This window comes from Clupea harengus, chromosome 7, assembly GCF_900700415.2.
Source record: "Clupea harengus chromosome 7, Ch_v2.0.2, whole genome shotgun sequence".
Classification (NCBI taxonomy): Eukaryota; Metazoa; Chordata; class Actinopteri; order Clupeiformes; family Clupeidae; genus Clupea; species Clupea harengus.
Window position 1 is genome coordinate 28785521 of NC_045158.1, and position 21799 is coordinate 28807319.

Consider the following 21799-nt stretch of genomic DNA (forward strand, 5'->3'; position numbering starts at 1 on the left):
AATTAACCTAAATCGCATGATTGCAAACTTGTGTTTTGCTTGGCAACGAGAGCTACATTCTACATACTGGAAGAGAAAGTAAAGGGATTAAAAGAACTTCAGCGTCCTGTGATAATTGCACCTGAACACAACGCAGTAGTACAGACCACGCCGGCTACATTGGTGCCGTGACCCGGATGACATCTTCAGATCATCGCCAGGATGATTGCCGCTGGTTGCTGTGACGAGTAAGAACCTCTTCAGGACGTTGACAAGTACACGGGCTAATGTTAATGTGTAAATTGTAACTCTATCTCAGCTAGTATAATTTTACATTGTGATTTTTATTTAATGTTTTCTATTCATATTTGCATTTATTAGTAATTCATATATTATTGCCATAGCCCTATACATCACAACTTTTGCAAAAATGACTGATGGTGAGGATGTTAAGACACCAATTAGTTGGGGGGATGTTGGTTTGGTAAGCCTAGGTAGGGGCCAGTTTATGAGGGATGAGAGCACGCCGGTTAGAGGTGCTGGTGCACTGGGCAAACCTGCGCTCTCGTCCACAGGTGTACATACTGATGCACATTTCCCTGCACCGCACGCGCGTAGGTTAGGGTATGTCTCAGACATGGGAAGCGGTGTTAGTCCAGTGGGTCGCCCTGTATTCTCATACACTCACACGCACACAGATGAGCATTCTCCACGTCAGCCAGTGTTTAATCCAGATGTGAGCTCCTCAGACCTAGGGAACCTCATTACACAATTAGCTCACGAAATAGGAGAGAACATTGCTAGCCAGCTAAAGAGATCTGTTAGTAGCGCAGATAGCCAAACCAGTCCTACACCTAGTCTGAACTTAGGACATGGACAGTCTGACTTGAACATGACTGGAGTAAAGTTAGTTATGAAGACAGATGTCAAAGAGCCACCGTACTTCAGGGGTGATGGAACGGACAAACACACAGTGCATGAGTGGGAAGAAATTATGAGCGTCTACTTGAATAAGAGGGGTGTGTCCTCACGAGAACAGTCCCAGGAGATAATGTCAAGATTAATGGGAAAGGCTAGAGACATTGTTAAAGTCACACTGCGCAGCATGCCATCGCTGCGGCCAGCTGAAGACTCCAAGCTTGTCTTTGATATCCTGAAACAACATTTCAGTGAGGTAACCTACTCCTCGATGCCTCTAGCAGATTTTTATAACACTCTTCCACTGGCCGGAGAAAGTCCCATGGACTACTGGATACGCTTGAATAAGGCTGTCGATGTCGTGGATGAGTGTCTGAGAAGGCAGGGGCGAAACATTGAGGACCCCTCTCACGAGGTCACAATGATGCTGGTGAAACACTGTCCTGACCCCGCTCTTGCAAGTGTCTCAAAGTGCAAAACAGCAGAGAAGTGGACAGCGAATGAGATTCAGGAACACCTCATTGAACATCAGAGAGAGGCTAGAACAATGTCTCAAGCCAAATCTTACCGGCCAAAGAACATTGGTGCACATGCTCAGACATCAGCAATAGAGACAGTCACTGCTTATAACACCACAGATCTTACCTGCTACTCAAAGGCAATGGAGCCTCCATCCTCTTCTCAGACCGAGAGCGTATGTATCCAGTCTCTCATTGGCTTGCTGAACCGTGTGCTGGAGCAGAAGGCCCAGACAGCAGCAGTCGTGCCGCCGAATAGGAGTCCAGTAGCCATTGTTCAGAGTAGATGTAGAGTCTGTCAGTCTGCTGAACACTCAACTACTGCACACTGTAGACAGGCAAACCTCTGTATGGGCTGTTACAAGCCCGGCCACTGGAAGAGAGAGTGCCAACAGCGCCGGCCAAGAATTAACACCCAGCCACAGTTAGCGCGAGCACAGCCTAAACATGAGCAAGGTGGAGCAGGTTTAAACTAGATGGCTTACATACGGAGAGGGGATGTGTGAGCGTTAAAGCATCAACCCTTGGAGAAGGTGAAGAGTTAAAGGAGATGTACGTCAATGTTTGTAAAACAATGTCAGATAATTGTACAGTAATCGTTCAGAATATTCACAAAGTAGAAGCGTTCAGTGAGTTATTTCACGCACCAGTGACAGTTAATGGCTGCACTCAGTTACAAGGGCTCCTCGATACAGGGTCAATGGCTTGCACAATAAGTGAAGAGGCGGAGCAGCGGCTGCTATCAGATAGCGTCCTGACCCAACAACAAGAACTCCCGCAGCGCATCATCCTTGTCGGCTGTGGAGGAGTACAGGTGAGCCCCAAGTGCATGTACGACATGGAACTGAGTCTGTATGGGGTGAAGTGCATGGTGCCAGTCCTTGTGGTCACTGGTCAGAAAGATGACGTCATAGTAGGCACCAACATGCTGAAATATGTTCTACATCAGCTGAAAAATGAGAAGAATTCTTGGACACTTATTTCACGCAACACACAGGGGTCTTCAGACTGCGAACAGTTTTTGGAGATGATGGCAAGCCTCACGAGATGGAGGGGTGAAGATGTGCCAGAAAAAGTCGGGACAGTGAAACTAACTCAGGCGGTGACTCTCCTCCCCAAACAAGAGTACCTACTGTGGGGTAGACTGCCAAGTAACGTGCCCAAGTCACCTGGGAGCACGGTTATTGTGGAGCCTACCACTTCCAGGTGTGTGCCTCGGGGCATCATGGTGGGGAGAGTGGTCACACCGCTGTGGGGAGATGGCTGGACCCCTATGAAAATCACCAACATCTCTGACAAACCACTCACCCTTAGAAAGAACAGCAAGCTGGCAGACGTCTCTCCTTGTGTCGCGGCTGAAGACTTCACACTGTTCCAGGGTTCCTCTCAGAGTGACGATGGCCCTGTTAAAGGGACCAATGTGAAACAGGACGACAACACTGATCTGAAAGACAGGCTGCAGAAGTCTGGTCTGGGAGACGTTGACATTGACCATTGTGAAGCAAGCCCTTCCACCAAGCTTCAACTCGTGACATTGCTGGAGAAGTATCAGGACGTATTCTCAAAGCACCATCTAGACTGCGGGAAAGCCAATGGCTTTGTGCATAGAGTCCGCCTCACTGACGACCGTCCTTTCCGTCTTCCGTATCGTAGAGTGCCGCCAGCCCACTATCAAAAGCTGCGTCAAACTCTCACTGAGATGGAAGAGCAGGGAATCATACGGAAATCAATGAGTGAATATGCTTCCCCACTCGTGATGGTTTGGAAGAAGAATGGCGATCTTCGTATATGCACAGACTTTCGATGGCTGAACGCGAGAACCATCAAGGATGCTCATCCTTTGCCCCATCAATCTGACTGCTTGGCTGCCCTTGGCGGTAACACTGTCTTCAGCACCATGGACCTCACATCTGGTTTTTATAACCTGCCCATGCATGAGGAGGACAAAAAATACACCGCCTTCACATCACCACTAGGCCTGCATGAGTATAACAGAATGCCGCAGGGGCTTTGCAACAGTCCGGCGTCCTTCATGAGGATGATGTTAAGCATCTTTGGCGATCTAAACTTCAGCAGTCTTTTGTGCTACCTAGATGATCTCTTGATCTTTGCCCCCTCTGAACAGCAGGCCCTCAGCAGGTTGGAGGTTGTTTTTCAGAGGCTGCGGGAGCACAACCTGAAATTGAGTCCGAAAAAGTGCCATCTGTTGCGGAGGTCCGTGAAGTTCCTCGGACACATTGTTGATGGTGACGGTGTTGCTGTTGACCCCGAAAAAGTTGAGGTCATCGCCAAAATGTCGAAGAGGGATTTGATGGAAAATGATAGCTGCACTCCTTCAGTCCGCAGAGTGAAGTCGTTCCTGGGGATGGTATTTTATTACCAGCACTTCATACCAAATTGCTCCTCCATCGCAAAACCCCTGTTCGCCCTCACAGCTGGCCAGAAACGGAGAGGAAAGGCCGGAAAGTACAGTCAGAATCCAGGAGTCTACAGAAAGCTCAAACCTGCAGACTGGACCCCTGACTGCGACTCCGCCTTCGCCAGCCTCAAGGAGAAGCTCCTGAACTGTGCGGTCCTCACTCATCCAGACTTCTCTAAGCCCCTGGTTCTGTCCATTGACGCTTCTCTTGACGGCCTTGGGGCAGTTCTGTCCCAGATACCAGAGGGGGAAATGAACGCAACGCCCGATCGCCTTCGCAAGCAAGACCCTCACTGGCTCACAAAAGAGGTATCCTGCCCACTGCCTAGAATTCTTGGCGCTCAAATGGAGTGTTTGTGAAAAATTCAGCCACTGGTTGAAGGGCCACACTTTTACAGTGTGGACCGACAATAATCCTTTAACTTATATAATGACAAAACCGAAACTTGACGCTTACGAACAAAGGTGGGTAGCAAAGCTTTCCCCATACACATTCAGTATCAAACACATCCCTGGGGTAAAGAACATCGTGGCGGATGCCCTAAGTAGAGATCCTTTTGCCAAGTCAGTGAGCCAAAGGTTGATCAGCGAGCCGTATGGAGGTCTGTTGGCCGAAGCAGAGGGAACAAAGGAGGAAGAAAATTCAGGATCTCTTCCGCTGCAAGGTCCAGTGTCTCCGGACAGATGATGCAGGCTGCTGTGTGACCATGGACACCACTCAAGACATACTGGCTGGTAGTCAAGAACCCTCACATGTAAGATCTGCTTTTGAAGCTCACGTAGAGTGGGAAAAGGGAGCAGAGATAAGAGCCACTCAGTTTTTCAAAGCTCTTCCTCAGGCGGTGCCCTCAGAACAGGACACACCTCCAGCCCTCTCCATCGGCGAGCTAAGGCACAGCCAGGAAACGGATCCAGTTATCAGGGAGGTCCTGCCACTCGTTCTGAGGGGTGAGCCACCACCTAGGCGAGGGAGAAGTAGGTTAACAGCTACGGCTCAGACACTGTGCAAGCAGTGGCATCATCTGAAAGTCCAGGACGGAGTCCTATACAGGGTAACTAAAGACCCATTAAGCAAAGAGAAGAGGTATCAGTTTGTGCTGCCTGTTAGCTTGAAGGCCAAGGCTCTCGCTGGTGTGCATGATCTCGCTGGGCATCAAGGGCAAGCTAGAACAGCACATCTTGCCCGACAGCGTTTCTTCTGGCCGCAAATGGGAAGAGACATCAAGGAATATGTGAAATGCTGCCAACGCTGTATCCTTGCAAAGACCCCTGAACCAGCTGCCCGAGCTCCCTCGGAGAGCATTCGCACTTCAGCACCTATGGAACTGGTGTGCATTGATTTTTGGAGTGCTGAGGACAGTCAACAAAGATCTGTAGACGTGTTGGTCATAACAGACCACTTCACAAAATTGGCCCATGCGTTCCCCTGTGTCAACCAAACTGCAAAGCAAATAGCGAAGAAGTTATGGGATAACGTGTTCTGCATCTATGGTTTTCCAGAGCGAATACATTCCGATCAGGGAGCCAATTTTGAAAGTAAACTCATTGCCGAACTCCTCAGCCTCACAGGGATTACAAAAACACACACAACAGCATACCATCCCATGGGGAATGGACAAACTGAAAGGTTCAATAGGACGCTCGGCAGTATGTTGCGTGCCTTACCAATAGCAGCCAAACAACACTGGGCTCAACAGATACAGACTTTGACCTTTGCTTATAATGCCACTATCCATGAAACGACTGGATATCCTCCATTCTACTTGATGTACGGTCGAGTCCCCAGACTCCCGGTAGATATGGTCTTCAAACAAGTCCTGAAGGATCCAGTCGTGGTGAATTATAAGACCAATGCAGAGAAGTTGATGGCGAACCTCCATGTGGCTGCCGGCCTAGCTCAGCAGCATGCGAGGAAAGAACAGAAACATCAAGCTGATGGCTACAACAAGAGAGTCCGTGGAACCCACCTGAACGTTGGCGACCGAGTTTTGCTTGCCAATAAAACGGAGAGAGGGAAGAGGAAGCTAGCGGACAAGTGGGAGGCCACCATGTATACCATCATAGACCGGAACCCTCAGACTCACATTTACAAAGTCAGGGATGAGAGTGGAAAAAACAAAGTCGTCCATCGGAACCTGATGTTGGATGTGAGCTTCTTACCTGTCCCAGAACAAAGCAGTGAGGAGCTGAATGAAGATGCCTCAGATGTGGCCAGTGAGTTCCAGCCTCCCTCTGTTGATGCCTTGAGTGGCCTGGCAGTAGATGCTTCTGAGGACCGTACCTACTCGTGGTTAAGCACATCATCTGATGCTGTGTGTGAGTCTATGGGAGATGCTGATGAGTGTGAGGTGGAGGATGAGAGACCCCATTCTCTGTCCAGAGACTCTGTTCAATTGACACCCACGATAACCCAGTCTGATGAGGTCAGAGGTCAAGGGGAAAACGAATTCTCACCTGTGAGAGACTTAATTGGTTCCAGTGTTCCTCCTGACTCAAACTTGACTGACACTGACTTTGACTCCCCAACTGAAGCTCTTGATTTAGGCGAGACAGTGCCCCCTGATGTCAACTCACCTGTTACAAGAATTGATAGTCAGATACCCACAAAAACACTAGGGCCTGTGAGACAGGTAGTCAGGACACGTACTGGCAGGGTTGTTAAGGCAGTCAATCGCATGATAGAGAACATGGTGCAAAAACCACTCACCAAGGGTTTTGTTGAAGGGGTCAATAGAAGGTCACTGTCTTTACTCAACTTATTTTAGATAGAAAAATAATAGAGACTTAGGTGCTGTGGTATACTTTGCTTTAATGCATGCAGTATGACTTTTGTCATGAGATGTGTTCCAAGATCTTATATGGTGTAAAAGGCATCATACACACTGGAAGAGGCAGTAGCCTGATCAACTGCTGTTTTCTTTTAACTTACATTGTAAGTAGCTTTATATGCTGTGAATGGGAAATAGAGTTCTCAGGGTTATCTTGGACCAAGTGAACAAGAGCTTTGTTTTGTATATCTTTTGTTTCTTTTCTACCCTCTTATGTTTTGAGGATTTTGGCGAAATTAAAGAGGGGTGAATGTAACAGGTTAATGAATGACACATATTTGTGCAATCTTCTTTTCTATTTTGTGTATATGTAATTTTATTTCACCAAAATCTTGGTTTCTTTCATGGTAGCTAGGTATTAGGCCTATCATTTGTTGGGTAAGTGCGCCCTCTATTGGTTGGTTTGGTGGTTACAGGCTGCATTTTCGTGCCTTGCTCAGTATGTGTTTTGCTTGGCAACGAGAGGTACGTGTTCAAATTGTAGTGCTATGAAGGTTTCAAATGTATGTGTTTTAGCTTAAATTTGGGTGCACACGGTGGATTGTAAATGTGTTTTGTGATGAGTTGTGATAAATTGGTCGGATTGTTTTGGAGGTTTTGCTGTTTTGAGAGTTAGGGATATATTTGCTGATATAGCTAACCTCGTGTGTTGTTTAACTGTATGATAGGTTTCGTTTTTCTGTCTTTCTGTAATGTAGCCCATATGTTTCAGTTGTCCTTCTTTTCTTATGTTTGTATGTGTTTTGCTTGGCAACGAGAGCTACATTCTACATACTGGAAGAGAAAGTAAAGGGATTAAAAGAACTTCAGCGTCCTGTGATAATTGCACCTGAACACAACGCAGTAGTCGGCGAAGTACAGACCACACCGGCTACATTGGTGCCGTGTTGCTTGTTTGCAAAAATGAAGGTCTCGCCTATGGAGCTGTAGTTATGGCAGACATGACAACCACCAGTCATCTCTGCTGTTAAGCAAGGTATTCACTATCAAGCAATCAATTGTAATCAACAAGAAACTTTTACAGTCATTTTAAAGTGTAGTTATTTTTTCCTGTCAAACCACACATCTCCAATCTCAATATGCTGCTTCATCAGAATTGTCAGGGTGAATCCAGAAGCATTTAAATTTTTTCTTGACAACAAAGAAACTATGAACAGTACCTTTAACTTAGTGTAACTGCCACCGACTGCATAAGTACACCACTACACCAGCCATTATTTTCTAATTCACTTTCATCTGTGCATTTAAACTGTTCGTCTCTGTACATTGTGCATCTATAGATTGAAACACGTATGGCGTACCACTCGTGACATCGGTGTCGATGACCGTCCATGCGCTTCTTCACCACCACCACCGTCAGCTTGGGCCTGCAGGACCACGACATCAACCGATAACACACCACAACACACAACCATATTAGTACGCAGTTAGTAATTACTACATTAGGAAACACAGCTCCAATTGCAGGCTACCAATCCTAACTGCAAGAGGCTAATTTAACCACAGCCTTGGTTTCCTTGGTCGTGGAGCTGGTCATGTCATTAGCCTGCGTGTGGCCCACATCTCTAGTGAACACTAATTCACTGAGGAACATTCCGGTCAGTGGTTTAGTTCTGAGAACGTCAAGCTCACATCATAACCCACTTCTGACGGTGTTTTAAGAAGAAGAAGCAGCATGACTCAGGCTGTCCAAATACACCAACATGCTTAATAACTACATAATAGCTACATTTAACAAATAATGATAATACATACTTTTGTTATATAATTTTAGATTCACTTTTAAAATGCAATTCCGTTTTCGCGGAAAATCGTTTGGAAAAAATAAAAGCCAGGAGTGAATCTTGCCTAGAGTGCCAAATGTGCTAGGGCCGGCCCTGCCGCCCTATACTTGGAATTAGTTGGGAATACTGTATACTTAAAACATATTCTATCAAATCAAATATCAAATAAAGCACAATTAAATGTACCATAATAGCAATGTAGTTCAATTTCAAGAAGCAGGGATGTATACTAAATGGGTCAGTATTCAACAGTACAGTAATGTACAGTATTTAACATTTTAATAACTATGCTACTAGTGAGTGTTCCAAAATAGTACTCTAAAGTTATACATAATGTACTTCAAACACTACCTAAATGTGGCTTAAATAATATATTTTTAAATAGTACTGTGTTGTTTCAAAATGATACATGCTACAAATATAATGTGTATGTAAGAAAAAATACTTTCACAGGGTGGAGGGAGGGATGTTTTTTAAATCTTCTTGAATGTGACATATTTTTCCTGAGTTTCCTGAAAGATCTCTCTAATGCTCTCTTACACACACAAGAAATTCCATCTAGTGAATGAAAACACATACTGTATAAGACCCACACCCACTCAACAACCCTCACTGATGGAGATGAGAGTCAGATTCACTCCAACCAACCCACCTCAGTCAGTCAAAACTAACACAGAGAGATATTACTGTCCTTGATTGGACTAAATCATCAGATGTGATTCCTACATCTGGACCTTAACAAGGCATCGTTGGTATGTTTTATCCTTTGTTGTAAATTTTGTGAGATACAATATATGTTTATTTAGCCTATCGTAACTGTATGCAATGAGTATATGTTTATGCTAGAATTTATTTGTCTATGTCTTTTGTAAATTTCAGTTTTACACTTCCTATCTACTATCATTAAACCTGTGGACTACGTATATCTTCAGAGTCGTGATTTCGTAGGAAGAGTTTAGCTGGCTGTCAGCGTAGAGCTTACCGAAGACGGCACAGTAAAACAACGCGCTTTCAACAGGCAAGATAACGCAGCGCAAGCTAACAGCTAACCGCCATGTCGTCGCCAAGGGCAACCAGTGGACGCACATCTTTAAATACACGCTCGGAAGCTCAGTGCTCAGTGAGATCCAGCGCATCATCCATAAGGTCTGCGGCAGTCCAAGCTAGAGCAAGAGCCGAAGCAGCAAAGGCACGTCTGCCCTACTTTGAAGAGGAAGCTAAACTGAAGTTGGAATTACTTAGGCATAAAAGAGAGGCAGCCATTGCTGAAGCAGAGGCACTTAAAGCTGCTGCATATGTCTTGATGTCCACACCATCAAAGACGACGCCGACCCCTAGCCACAACATATCACCTCCACAGCTTAAGCCACACCCTCTACCAAAGAAGTTCAAAATTAAAGTCCAGTATTCTGAAAGTGAGAGCGACAGGTACAACACAGCATTTCACCCTGGACCTGCACCCTGGAAACAAGAGGTCAGCCCTGCTTCTGAGCACGGCGGGGAGCAGGAGGGAGCTCCACCACAGTCTCATGTCAACCACAAATGTACTAAAGTCTGCGGTGGCAAGCTCACAGACCGCTCCTGCTCGAAGACATGCCTCGCCAAAGTGTATCCGGCTGGCCACAGAGAAAAAGCAGTGAAACAGTATGCGTTCCTGAACGAGCAGGGCAACATGTCACTGGCTCACTCACAGTTCTTCGATGTGTTCAACGACCAAAGTCTAAGCGCTCCATACACACTGAGAACATGTGCTGGAGTGGAGCAATCAGCAGGCAGAAGAGCCAATGGCTATGAAGTGGAATCCTTTGATGGAACTGTTCGCATACCGTTGCCAAGCCTCATAGAATGCAACAACATCCCGAACAACAGAGAGGAAATTCCAACCCCCGAAGTGGCTCTCCATCATGCTCATCTAAGGTCAGTGGCACACCTCATTCCAGACATCGACCCCCAAGCCCCCATCATGCTTCTCTTAGGACAGGACATTATCAGAGCGCATAAAGTCCGCAAACAGGTGAATGGCTCTCACAACCTGCCCTATGCACAGAAGTTGGACTTGAGGCGGGTCATTGTCGGGAATGTGTGCCTAGGCAATGACCACAAACCACTGACAATCAGCACGTTTCACACGAACACCACAGAGCTGAAACGCTCTACTCTCTTTGCTCCACGCCCCGACGGGTTCCATGTGAAAGAGAACTTTAACAGCGTCCAAGACACCGGTCAGCCCCCAGCGTGTCCTGCGGACCAGCCCACCTGTGAAGCCGACCACCTTGGATGCACGGTGTTAAGGCAGATCAAGGATGACGACCAGGTGGCTCTCTCCATTAAGGTGCTGGTGACTTTCATGGCAGAAGCAGCAGTGATCATCAATGCCAGACCACTTGTTCCAGTGACAACGGACCCTGATGACCCACTCATACTCACGCCAGCATCTCTTCTCACGCAAAAGTCAAACATTCTTCCAGCTCCTGACGGTGAGTTCGGAGTTGCCAACCTCTACAAGTCCCAGTGGCAACAGGTTCAGCACCTTGTTCCAGTGACAACGGACCCTGATGACCCGCTCATACTCACGCCAGCAGCTCTTCTCACGCAAAAGTCAAACATTCTTCCAGCTCCTGGCGGTGAGTTCGGAGTTGCCAACCTCTACATGTCCCAGTGGCAACAGGTTCAGCACCTGTCAAACACCTTCTGGGACCGCAGGAGGAAGCAATTCCTCCCAACACTACAGGCGCACAACAAGTGGCAGTCCAGCCAGCCAAACATTCAGCCAGGAAGTGTTGTTCTCCTTAAGATCAGCCAAGCACGCAGGAATGTATGGCCTCTTGGACTGATAACACAGGCCATCCCTGGCAAGGACAGTAAAGTGTGCCAGGTAGAGGTGAAGACCGTTAAACCAGATGGGACTAGCCTCTTTGTTGGGCCGGGCACTGAAGTAGTGCTCCCTCTGCCTCCAGAGGCAGGGTAAACGGACTGTGCATGGATTTTGGGGTGACGTGTATCCACGTCAGGCGGGGAGTGTTTTGTTACGGTGTGTCTGGTTGGGAGGTGCAAAGATAGATGTTTTGTTACAATGTCAGTTTAACATTCTATTGTGTTTCCGTTGTGGTTCGTGCACTTCAATAAGTGTTTTCATTTCAAGTTGTCATTGTACAAACTAAGCCTTAACTGTCAATTCGCGTGACCCGTATATAACTATAAATAAGGACAAACGAACTAAACTCACGACACAGTTAATCAGCCAATTCAAGCGTATTATTTCATGTTCGTGTTATCTACAGCTAACCTGCATACATCTGGACCTTAACAAGGCATCGTTGGTATGTTTTATCCTTTGTTGTGAATTTTGTGAGATACAATATACAGTGGGGAAAATAAGTATTTGAACCCCTGCCGATTTCGCAAGTTTGACCACTTGCAAAGAAATGTGTGATCTATAATTGTAATAGTAGGTGTATTTTAACAGTGAGAAACAGAATATCAACAAAAAAATCCAGAAAACTGCATTTTATAACATTTATGACTTAATTTGCATTTGATGCAGAAAATAAGTATTTATATATATTTATTTATATATAAATAAAAAACGAGCAACTTCATGCATACAAGACTCACACTGACACTCACACACAGTGTTTACATGGCCTGGATATTCACTTACTATTCTGTGAAAGAGTTATATGCTCATTTTATGCACCGAAGGTCTAGATAAATACCCCTGTGAGGTTCTTTTATAATCAGTAGTAATTTTGTGTCGCTTTTTTTGTGGAGAAAAATTATATTTTCCAGCGCCTCATTTAGAAGAACAAATAATAAGACAACATGAACACTAGGTGAAGCTCTCGAACATTTTTTTCTGCCCAAAACTTCCTCTTAAAAAAAGGAAATGGGGCCCTTCCTTAGCAACAGGTGATCATCTGATCTCATTGGCTTCAGTAAAGTCAAATCTTGCACCCGAGGGACTTTCCAAGAAGGCGTATCACTGAATGTAATGAGCAGAATCTGACACTGGGGGCACTGTTGTGCCACACAGACTTGTGCCACAGAGTCTTGTATCCTGAGCTGAAGCTCCTCTGAAAATTGAAATGTGTCTCTTTCCAGTAACAGATGACGTCTGTGTTTTAAAAAGACCTCATTGGCTGAATGAAGTAAACTGGTCCTTGTTTGGGACTTTCCGAGGTGGTTCTCGAAAAGGGATGTTTGTGTAACCAAAGCTAGTTTCACTTTCACTTGTTTGCTTTCTGAGAACAAACAATGCAATGCAATTTGACCTCATTAGCACCATATGAGGTCAGAAAAAGGCCTTGCAGCACTGCTACTACTATAACTACTGCCATCATCACTACTGCTACTGATAATATTAGTTATAATTTGTCCATAAACCTAAACAAAAAATGTGTTCTTGAAAACGATATAAATCATTTAACATTATGAATCTGTAGTGGTTTAAGTGGTCACTGTGAAATGTATTAAGTGATCTTCATTCATTACTGCCTGTAGGTTCTCACTAAGCCATGGTTGACCACACATACTGAAGATGTGGCTCTGCAACAAAGGATGCAGGGGCGTAACTATAGGGGGTGCAGCAGGTGCGGTCGCACCTGGGCCCGTGGGTCTAGGGGGCCCGTAGCCAGTGCCCATAGACATATTTATGTCAATCTACATAGTCCGGATAGCCAAGTCGCATTGCCAAAAATACTGATGTATACCTATATTCAGCGAAAACATTACACTGACAAGTGTTATAGGCGGAATATGTGTGCGGGGGAGGGGCGTGGTGGCGGTGGCAGTTACAAACATGAAGAAAAGGGTACGGGACTGTAAAATGTTTGGGAATGACTGCCTTGGGTCCGTCATAATAGCCTGCACCTGGGCCCGTGGTAACTACGTTACACCACTGAAAGGATGCATTAGTCAACCTCACTGCTAACGCTGACACCTTTGGATTGAGCATCACGCTCAGTATCTACTACATACATCTCTCATGGTCAGCATCCTCTATAATTACACAACTATAAATATATCCAAACACAACGCTAGTTAGTTTTCACGCCTGTCAGAAAGATGGACTTCATTTGTCAGCACTGTCAGAAGAAGAGGCTTTTTACTCCAGCATCAGGACCTAGTATCTGCTTTACACCCTCAGCACCTTCTACTATCATTTAAACTCAAGCAAAAACAGCACTTAAGGTTTGGTTTGCTATGAGGAAGCTGAGTCAAACAATGTCATATTGAAAGTGCTGTCTGCGATCGCCTGCACTTGTGTCTTAATTGACAAGGGTTATTTGGCCAAGGTTTAACCCATGTTTGGTCTGTTTAGACCTAGCCAGACAATGCGGGTTATTTATTTGTGACGAGTGAGAATAATGTGTCCAGTCCCAGTTCTTAGCAATCCAGATGGTTCCCTTCGTACCAGAACTGACCTGCAACTGGCCCTCATTTGACCTTGCTTAACCCGGCTGGTCATACGTTTTGTTTTTCCATCGGCCTCCTGCAAAACAAAACAAGCATTCCTTGTTTATTATTCTTTTATATTTTAACATTTAGATGACACAGTAGCCTTTTACAAGCTATTTTAATTAAATATTAAGCACATTCGTGCACGTATGAATGATGCATGAATTCAGATGTTAGATTGATACACATTGACAGATTTCAAAATCTTTTTGTTAGTAACAAATCCTTCTGCTGTGTAAGTGCAGTGTCCTTTTCCTGAAAAGTTTTTTGATTTGAATGGTTACAGCACATCATGTCATTGTGGTAATTTCAATGGTTACAGCACATCATGTCGTTGTGGTAATTTGAGCAGAGTACGAGTGAGATGGGCCCTTGCTTGCAAAAACACAGTTTGAATCAGATTCCCTAATCTTCTGATCAGATGACCAGATTGCTCTGGTGAGACATGGGTTTGGCATCTGGCAGTCTCGAGAGTTTTCCACAACATCAGACCAAACTGGGCCCTGTTCGTCGTACCTCGTTTAGCGAGTTACCGAGATCATTTTCAGGATGAGATAACATAAGTCCCTCTTTTCGGTTCGTCAAAGCAACTTTGGCTAAATCACCATAGCAACACATCAATAAACTTGAACCTGCTCCAGGGCAGGCTAACAGCTTTAGTGAGCTGGATAAGCTTGCCACTCCCCTGGAAAAAAAATGGCAGCTCCCTTCCTCAGAGATCTCATTGGCGAAGGAGCAGTATTAGTTAGATTAGCTTTTCATAGGGAGAGAGTTCTTCGCAATCGCCAAGATCCGTTATTCAATCATGATGAGTTCTTGTATGAGCGCTACCGACAGCCGACAAGGAATAATTGATTTACAAGACCTTCTCGAGCCATTTATTGCAAACACCACTGATTGAGACCAGGCTGGGCTTCACTGTGTGAGAGCTACAACCTGTTTTTTATTTAAAGTTGCAAGCGATTTCAGGCCCTGGACAGTTTTCAGCAATTTTGTAGAAATGAATTGCCTAATGGATGCACACACAAGTCAGTAAAATGAAAAGATAGTGGCAGGAAAAAGGTTAACAAGCGTCAGTAAATATATGACACTGGCACTGGGCTTTAAAAATAACAGATTGGTCAGGTAAAGTTGCTTCTGTTTTTGGGGTTGTTTTTAGCTGAAAGTGCTTTGCACTGAGCGTGTCGATAAACAGCATTTGGACAGAGTGGCGTGTCACATCCACAAGCCTGACGCAATTTTGAGAAGCTTTGCTGTTGCTGAGTCAAACACTTTCCCGCTGGGTGGGCAGCCAAACAGTGGAGGACTTGCTGATGTGACTCTCATGACAAAGTAAATGGACACCTGAAGAGATGTATTTACTTCTAAAATAAATGTCAGGGCCTTAAAGTAAAGTATTCAACTTTACTTTAAGGCCCTGACATTCAGCTCATAGTGAAGTTCCTGTATTTCAGATAACAGCCAAACTGAAAACACAACCTGTCCAGCAAGTCACTTAATTAACAGGATATGCTGAATGAACATGTGGACACATATACAGAATACTGTGGCTCTGATACTCTCTGTGACTAACACATCATTACACAGAAACATTGCATGCAATGCCTGGCAAACACTACTGAGTAAATGAGGCCTATGACTTCAAGCCTGCTTAGGACCCCTGGGCAAGGGCAGCGCTATTGATTTTGGGCCCCATGAGAGAAGATCTTCTTGACCGGTCTCTCCAAACCTGCATGATGATGTACTGTATGTAGTACCTGTCCCCTCTCACGGCACCCATACACCTGCGATGTTTACAAAAACACCTTTATAAAGTCTTGATAAAGTCCTGTGGCCCCAAAATAGAGGAATATACTTTACTCCATACGCCCTGCGTGAATGTCCATGAATGTTAATTGCAATTTGACTGTAATAAAGAAGAACGGTATATATATCAACCATGCGGTGGAAATGTGGTGGAGGCCTTTCCTTGGCAACAAAAGATGTCATAACACCCAACTCATGCCATTGGTTCACTCATGAATATGGCAAAGGATTAAAGGGACTTTCCGATTTAGTCTGGTATTTCCACATCTGTGCTTTTGGTTAGGTTTGACAGACAGCCTGGCCTTGTGTCTCTTGCCAAAAGAAGGAAACAGATACATACAGATACGCATATTTGATATATATAACGTTCTTCTTTATTACAGTCAAATTGCAGTTAACATTCATGGACTTTGTTTAGATAATTGCAGTGCATATGGAGTAAAGTATATTCCTCTATTTTGGGGCCACAGGACTTTATCAAGACTTTATAAAGGTGTTTTTGTAAACATCGCAGGTGTATGGGTGCCGTGAGAGGGGACAGGTACTACATACAGTACATCATCATGCAGGTTTGGAGAGACCGGTCAAGAAGATCTTCTCTCATGGGGCCCAAAATCAATAGCGCTGCCCTTGCCCAGGGGTCCTAAGCAGGCTTGAAGTCATAGGCCTCATTTACTCAGTAGTGTTTGCCAGGCATTGCATGCAATGTTTCTGTGTACTGATGTGTTAGTCACAGAGAGTATCAGAGCCACAGTAGTCTGTATATGTGTCAACATATTCATTCAGCATATCCTGTTAAGTGACTTGCTGGACAGGTTGTGTTTTCAGTTTGGCTATTCTCTGAAATACAGGAACTTCACTATGAGCTGAATGTCAGGGCTTCAAGTTCAGCTTGTGAGGCTGAACACACAAAAGGATCTTTCTCTCCAACTGTACCTGTATCTCTACCACACAAACAGGTAAAAAGAAATCATCCTCAGTTCCACACCACTGTTCTGGTATTTGTGACAGCACTCATTATCATCTTTTTAAAGTAATTAAATTCCTCCAGGTGTCCATTTACTTTGTCATGAGTATCACATCAGCAAGTCTTCCACTGTTTGGCTGCCCACCAAGCGGGAAAGTGTTTGACTCAGCAACAGCAAAGCTTCTCAAAATGGCGTCAGGCTTGTGGATGTGACACGCCACGCTGTCCAAATGCTGTTTATCGACACGCTCAGTGCGAAGCCCTTTCAGCTAAAAACAACCCCAAAAACAGAAGCCACTCAATCTATTTCATTTTTTTATTTTTTAAAGCCTAGTGCCACTGTCTTCATTCCATATTTTCTGACTCTTGTTAACCTTTTCATTTTACTGTCTTGTGTGTGTATCCATTAGGCAATTCATTTCTACAAAATGGCTGAAAACTGTCCAGGACCTGGCTCTAAACCCATTTAAAGGCTGCACTTGTTAATGTAATTGGAGAGACGTAAAAACAGATTGGTGACTTGATTTGGCCCCGACAGGAACCAACGCAGACTGGGAACCCAACACTTCACTTTTGCATTGGGCATAGTGTTACATAAGGCTCGTCTCACACCATCATTGACATGTTTGATACCAGTAAAACCCAATGAAGAACAGCTGAGAGCTGACCAACATAAGCAAAATGATTCCTATTCAGTTCCTCTCTGAAGTACAGCCAGTGTTGTATTTACAGTATATACTCTTTATTAATGTATGTGATCATTGGCAGGCTCTTTATTAGTGTACTGTGATCATTGACTTCACTGCTAGTTTTATTTTTTTAATTTTTTTAGTTTGAACCTTTCTTACAATCACCTGCCTGGTCATTTTTCTTGTACATTTTCATCAGTGGGTAACCAGTCAAAGCAACTCCAGGCCTCCAGGCACAGGTAACCAGCAAACACAGAAAGAAAGGAAGATTGAGGATCACATGGTTGACCTGAGATGAACTAAACAACATTGTTTGTCTTTCTCATATTACTGTTTGGTGTCTTTGGGAAAGAAAAGCCATCTCCTTTTTCCTCAGTTTCTGTCTCAGCTGACCTCGATCTGATAGATGTACTGTACCTACATTGAACAAGTTCTGCTCAAGGTATCCTCTGATGAGATATCAGGATCTTGCTCTATGTGTGATCATTTGAGTAATTAATTAATCCTGCGCTTCATGACGACTAAAAGAGCTTCAGGAATTGAATCTGTTTCTTGTATTCACTTCCTGGTGAGCAGAAAGTATATATCTGTATATTCGTGTGTCATACATACAGGGGAACGAAATTTAAGTCCTCAAGGACTACAGCATTGAACATGGAACACAGAATGCACACGTAAGTGGCAATAAATGCATTAGGATTAGGATTATACCGCCTCACCCCCCACTACTCCTCTCCAAAAAACACTTTTTCCAGCTGATGTACTTCAGGCACAAGTACATGATTATCGCCATCATCGTCATCATCACAATCATCATCATTGTCATCTTCATCATGGTCATCACCTTCATGACCATCATCAACATCGTCATCACCATCCTCACCGTCATCATCATCGTCACCTTGATAATTAATTGCAATATTTAATTTAATATTAAATAAGGATACATCCAACTGTTACGGCTCATTGGTGTGCAATACTCATAAAAGTCCAGTGGGAGGCGACAAAGGACCTATGATTGTCACTCACACACACAAGGACAAACGATTTTCATTTCAGTGAGACCATTCTTAGACAGTGTTGGACCTCATCGCATGAGTGACATAACTCCACCAGTTCAGTCTTAACTGAGGCCTGTCACAAATTCCCTGAGCAGGTGGTGTCTCCTGTAAATTAGACTTTGATGATACGCTGCTTTATGTGAGTACATTTTAAAAGAATAGATCATTAGAGTCTAAGTACTGGTATGATGACAGAGTTACTGGGTTCAAAACAGTTAACTCAGTAAACTGGTTATTCGTGGATTAAAGGCATGATGGCAGTCTCTTTAAGACATGGATAGTGTAACACAAATAAAACTACACAAACTATGCTTGAGCCAGTTTCAAAATATACAATATAAGATTACAAAAAATTGCTTCAAACATCCTTGAACAGTCATGATAAACCACATAGAGACAGAGAGATAGCAAGAGAGAATGACATAACAAGAGAGAATGACATAACAGTTTTTTCCCAAACTTTATTGTTAGAAAGGAAGTTTTCATATTGTGGTTGATTACATGTGACTGAAACTAATTATTGACAGAAGTGACAAAGCGGCATCTACAAATATTTACAAAGACTGTAGGAGAAATTAGTTAATATAAACCTCTTTGTGTTATCACCAGTGTTTGATACAGGACAAACATGGAAGGAAATCAATATTAAAGCATTTTTCCCTTCCTCCAAACCAAAACAACTATATATTTTTAAGATTTATGGGTATATGTAATTCATATCTCTAAAGCAAGTTCAGGGAAAAAAGACAGCAAAAAAAGCTAGCAATCTTGATCATTACCATCCCTGATATTCATGATTGATTTCTTGATAGATGTCTTGATTGAATGTCAGTTCAGCGTGATGTGACAGACCTGTAAGAATATAATACTCAAAGGATTAAATCACTTTTTTTATGATGTACAGGCATATTCGAGAATCCATTCTATACAGTGATACAGAAATACTAAGTACTACTCTGTTTTACTTTATTATTTTAATTATAAATAGAGGATAAGCCTTCCTTTCAGACTTTTGATTCTGAGATAAGATGTTAAATAAAAGTGTAGAAATGTCTCATATACTGATGACTTACTCTAACTACTGGGTACCAAGATCCGCCCTGTTAGAAAATAAATCATTAAAATCAGACCATCATCCAAAACACTTTGTTGACATATGACAAATGACAAAATCTATGAAAAATAGTCAATTTTACCAGCGCTGCTTTTTTTTCAATAACCAAATGAACTTTAACTTGTCTGTATGTCCTGAGTGTCTAATGAGTGTCATCCATTATGCAGTGTCATATGTTAACATATTCTATCCTGACTGCTGGATGCATGTTGGTTGTTGGTCACGCACACTACAGACCTCTGGACTTTGTCTTGTAGTAGATGAACCCAGCAGCAGTGACGATTAACCCCAGCACCAGTGCTGCAGCTCCAATGGCAATCCTATTCCTCTCAGGCTCAGGCATGGAGGGGTCTGTGAAAACGCCACGTCACGCATGATGTGTGAGGTCACACAATGTCAACACGTATGATCTGTGTCTATATAGAGCCACTGGGACCAAAAGAGCATCTCTGCTCTGTAGAAGCAGTTTACATTTGAGCAGTCTTACCTGAATAAAACTATGAAAAGCATACATTAACTATAGGACTAAAAGCTGCTATATCGTGTGCAATACTAGGGCTAATGCTACATGTAGCCTGCAGGTCGTCACATGTGTCTTAGCTGCAGTGCGCATGTATATTATTAACTACACCTGATACAGCATGAGACTACAAGTGAGGTCTGCATCAGACAGGAGCCAGTGTTCTCACCCCAGGTGATCTCCACAGGGTCCCTGAGGCTTTCGTGCTCAACCACACAGGAGATCTTCTCTCCAGCTTTGGGGGTGAACTCCAGGTGGGAGTGGGTCTGGTAGTACCAGTCTCCATCCGCCAGCTCCTCGCTAGATACCACATCACCAGTCACCTCCTGGCCATCTTTGTGCCAGGTCACACGGATCATCTTTGGGTAGAAGTTGTACGCGCTGCACACCAGCAAGGCAGGATGACCACCAGTGGAGGCCTTCCCCAAACTCAACCTCACCTCTGGCTCAACTGCAAGACATAGTCCTTTGCATTATGTGTATGCACACACAGGGAATTAAATAAGTGTTGACATCACGTGTATCATCTATAATTTGGTATTTAAAAATCAGTTATAATTTGAAATAGCAACAAAGAATTTGGATACTAGTGAAGTTAGTTTATACTCTGTGAGCAAATGTTTACTAATAAAATGGATTCAGTGCATTGACATTGTACATTGACTAAAAAGTGATGATTACAGTGACATTAGGATTACATTTATATGTATTATATAAATAGATAGATAGCTAGATAGATAGACATTGTTTGTTTGGAGTCAGAAGAAAAATTCTACCTAAATTAGATGGATCAGACGCTTCTCTAGATATACACAATGCATTTACATGTACAAATATATATACATGTATAAAAACTGCCATGAAGAATACCAATTTTATCAATATAATTTCATAAGAATTATGGTAGCTCTAGAGACAGTTTAACTAAAGACACCAAAAAGAACATTTCCTCTTTAACCCAGTCTGATGAGCATAGTGTGTGTAAACTGATTTCCCTTCTTAGAGGCTTCATTTGACTCTTTACTCACCTTTCTTTGTCAGTATGTAATTAATTTCATTCTGGGCACTGGGTTTGCAGTATCTGTCCATCTCAGCCCGCCACTTTGCCATAATTGCTGGATCCTTGTTCCATATCTCTGCATTATGCACTCCATACTCAGTGTATCCCACATACTTCCCCACAGTGCTGTTGAACCGTGCAAATTCAACCTTGTTAAATATTATAGACAGAATGAACTCCATATCACTCAGGTCCCAGGAGCTGTAGCGGCACCGAGCCAGACCAAAGCGGTAGTATCCATTAAATCCATCTGCAGATGAAAACACTATTAGCAGTCTATCTCTCCTGTAATATGATCAGCAGTTTAGAGTCATTCTCACATTTGGTCTAATTACACATGAAGAGTTTCTGCCTATACGCCTAAACACTTTTTACACTGATGACATTTATTACAATCTATATGAAAATGACTGACCCTTTCGTATATACAACTACATGTAGGTGTGTACAGAAATAAACGGTATTGAACTTACCCACTCCCAAAAGAATGGAGACAATGATCACCCTAGAAATCAAATGTTGTGATGAGGACATTCTGCTGCCGTCTGAAAGAGCTAGAGGAAGACACAGAGTATTGAGTGGCACATGTGGAAATGGACCAATCAGTGTTGAGCATCGGGACTGTCAGGTGTTCCTATGCAGAGCTTGATTTGAATAGGCTAGAATTCTCATTCAACAG

The 21799-nt window shown here is 43.6% G+C and overlaps 1 protein-coding gene across 1 annotated transcript; it reads right to left on the reverse strand.

Annotated features, from left to right (window-relative positions):
• Positions 1-18870: 18870 nt before the first annotated feature.
• On the reverse strand, positions 18871-21694 carry LOC105896796 (H-2 class II histocompatibility antigen, I-E beta chain-like). The gene is made up of 6 exons (XM_031571068.1): positions 21594-21694; positions 21089-21370; positions 20230-20511; positions 19778-19891; positions 19500-19526; positions 18871-19278 (listed from the first exon to the last, which is right to left on the reverse strand). Exons 1-5 carry the CDS (start codon positions 21652-21654, stop codon positions 19501-19503), a joined length of 765 nt encoding a protein of 254 aa, XP_031426928.1. The 5' UTR covers positions 21655-21694; the 3' UTR covers positions 18871-19278; position 19500.
• Positions 21695-21799: the final 105 nt, after the last annotated feature.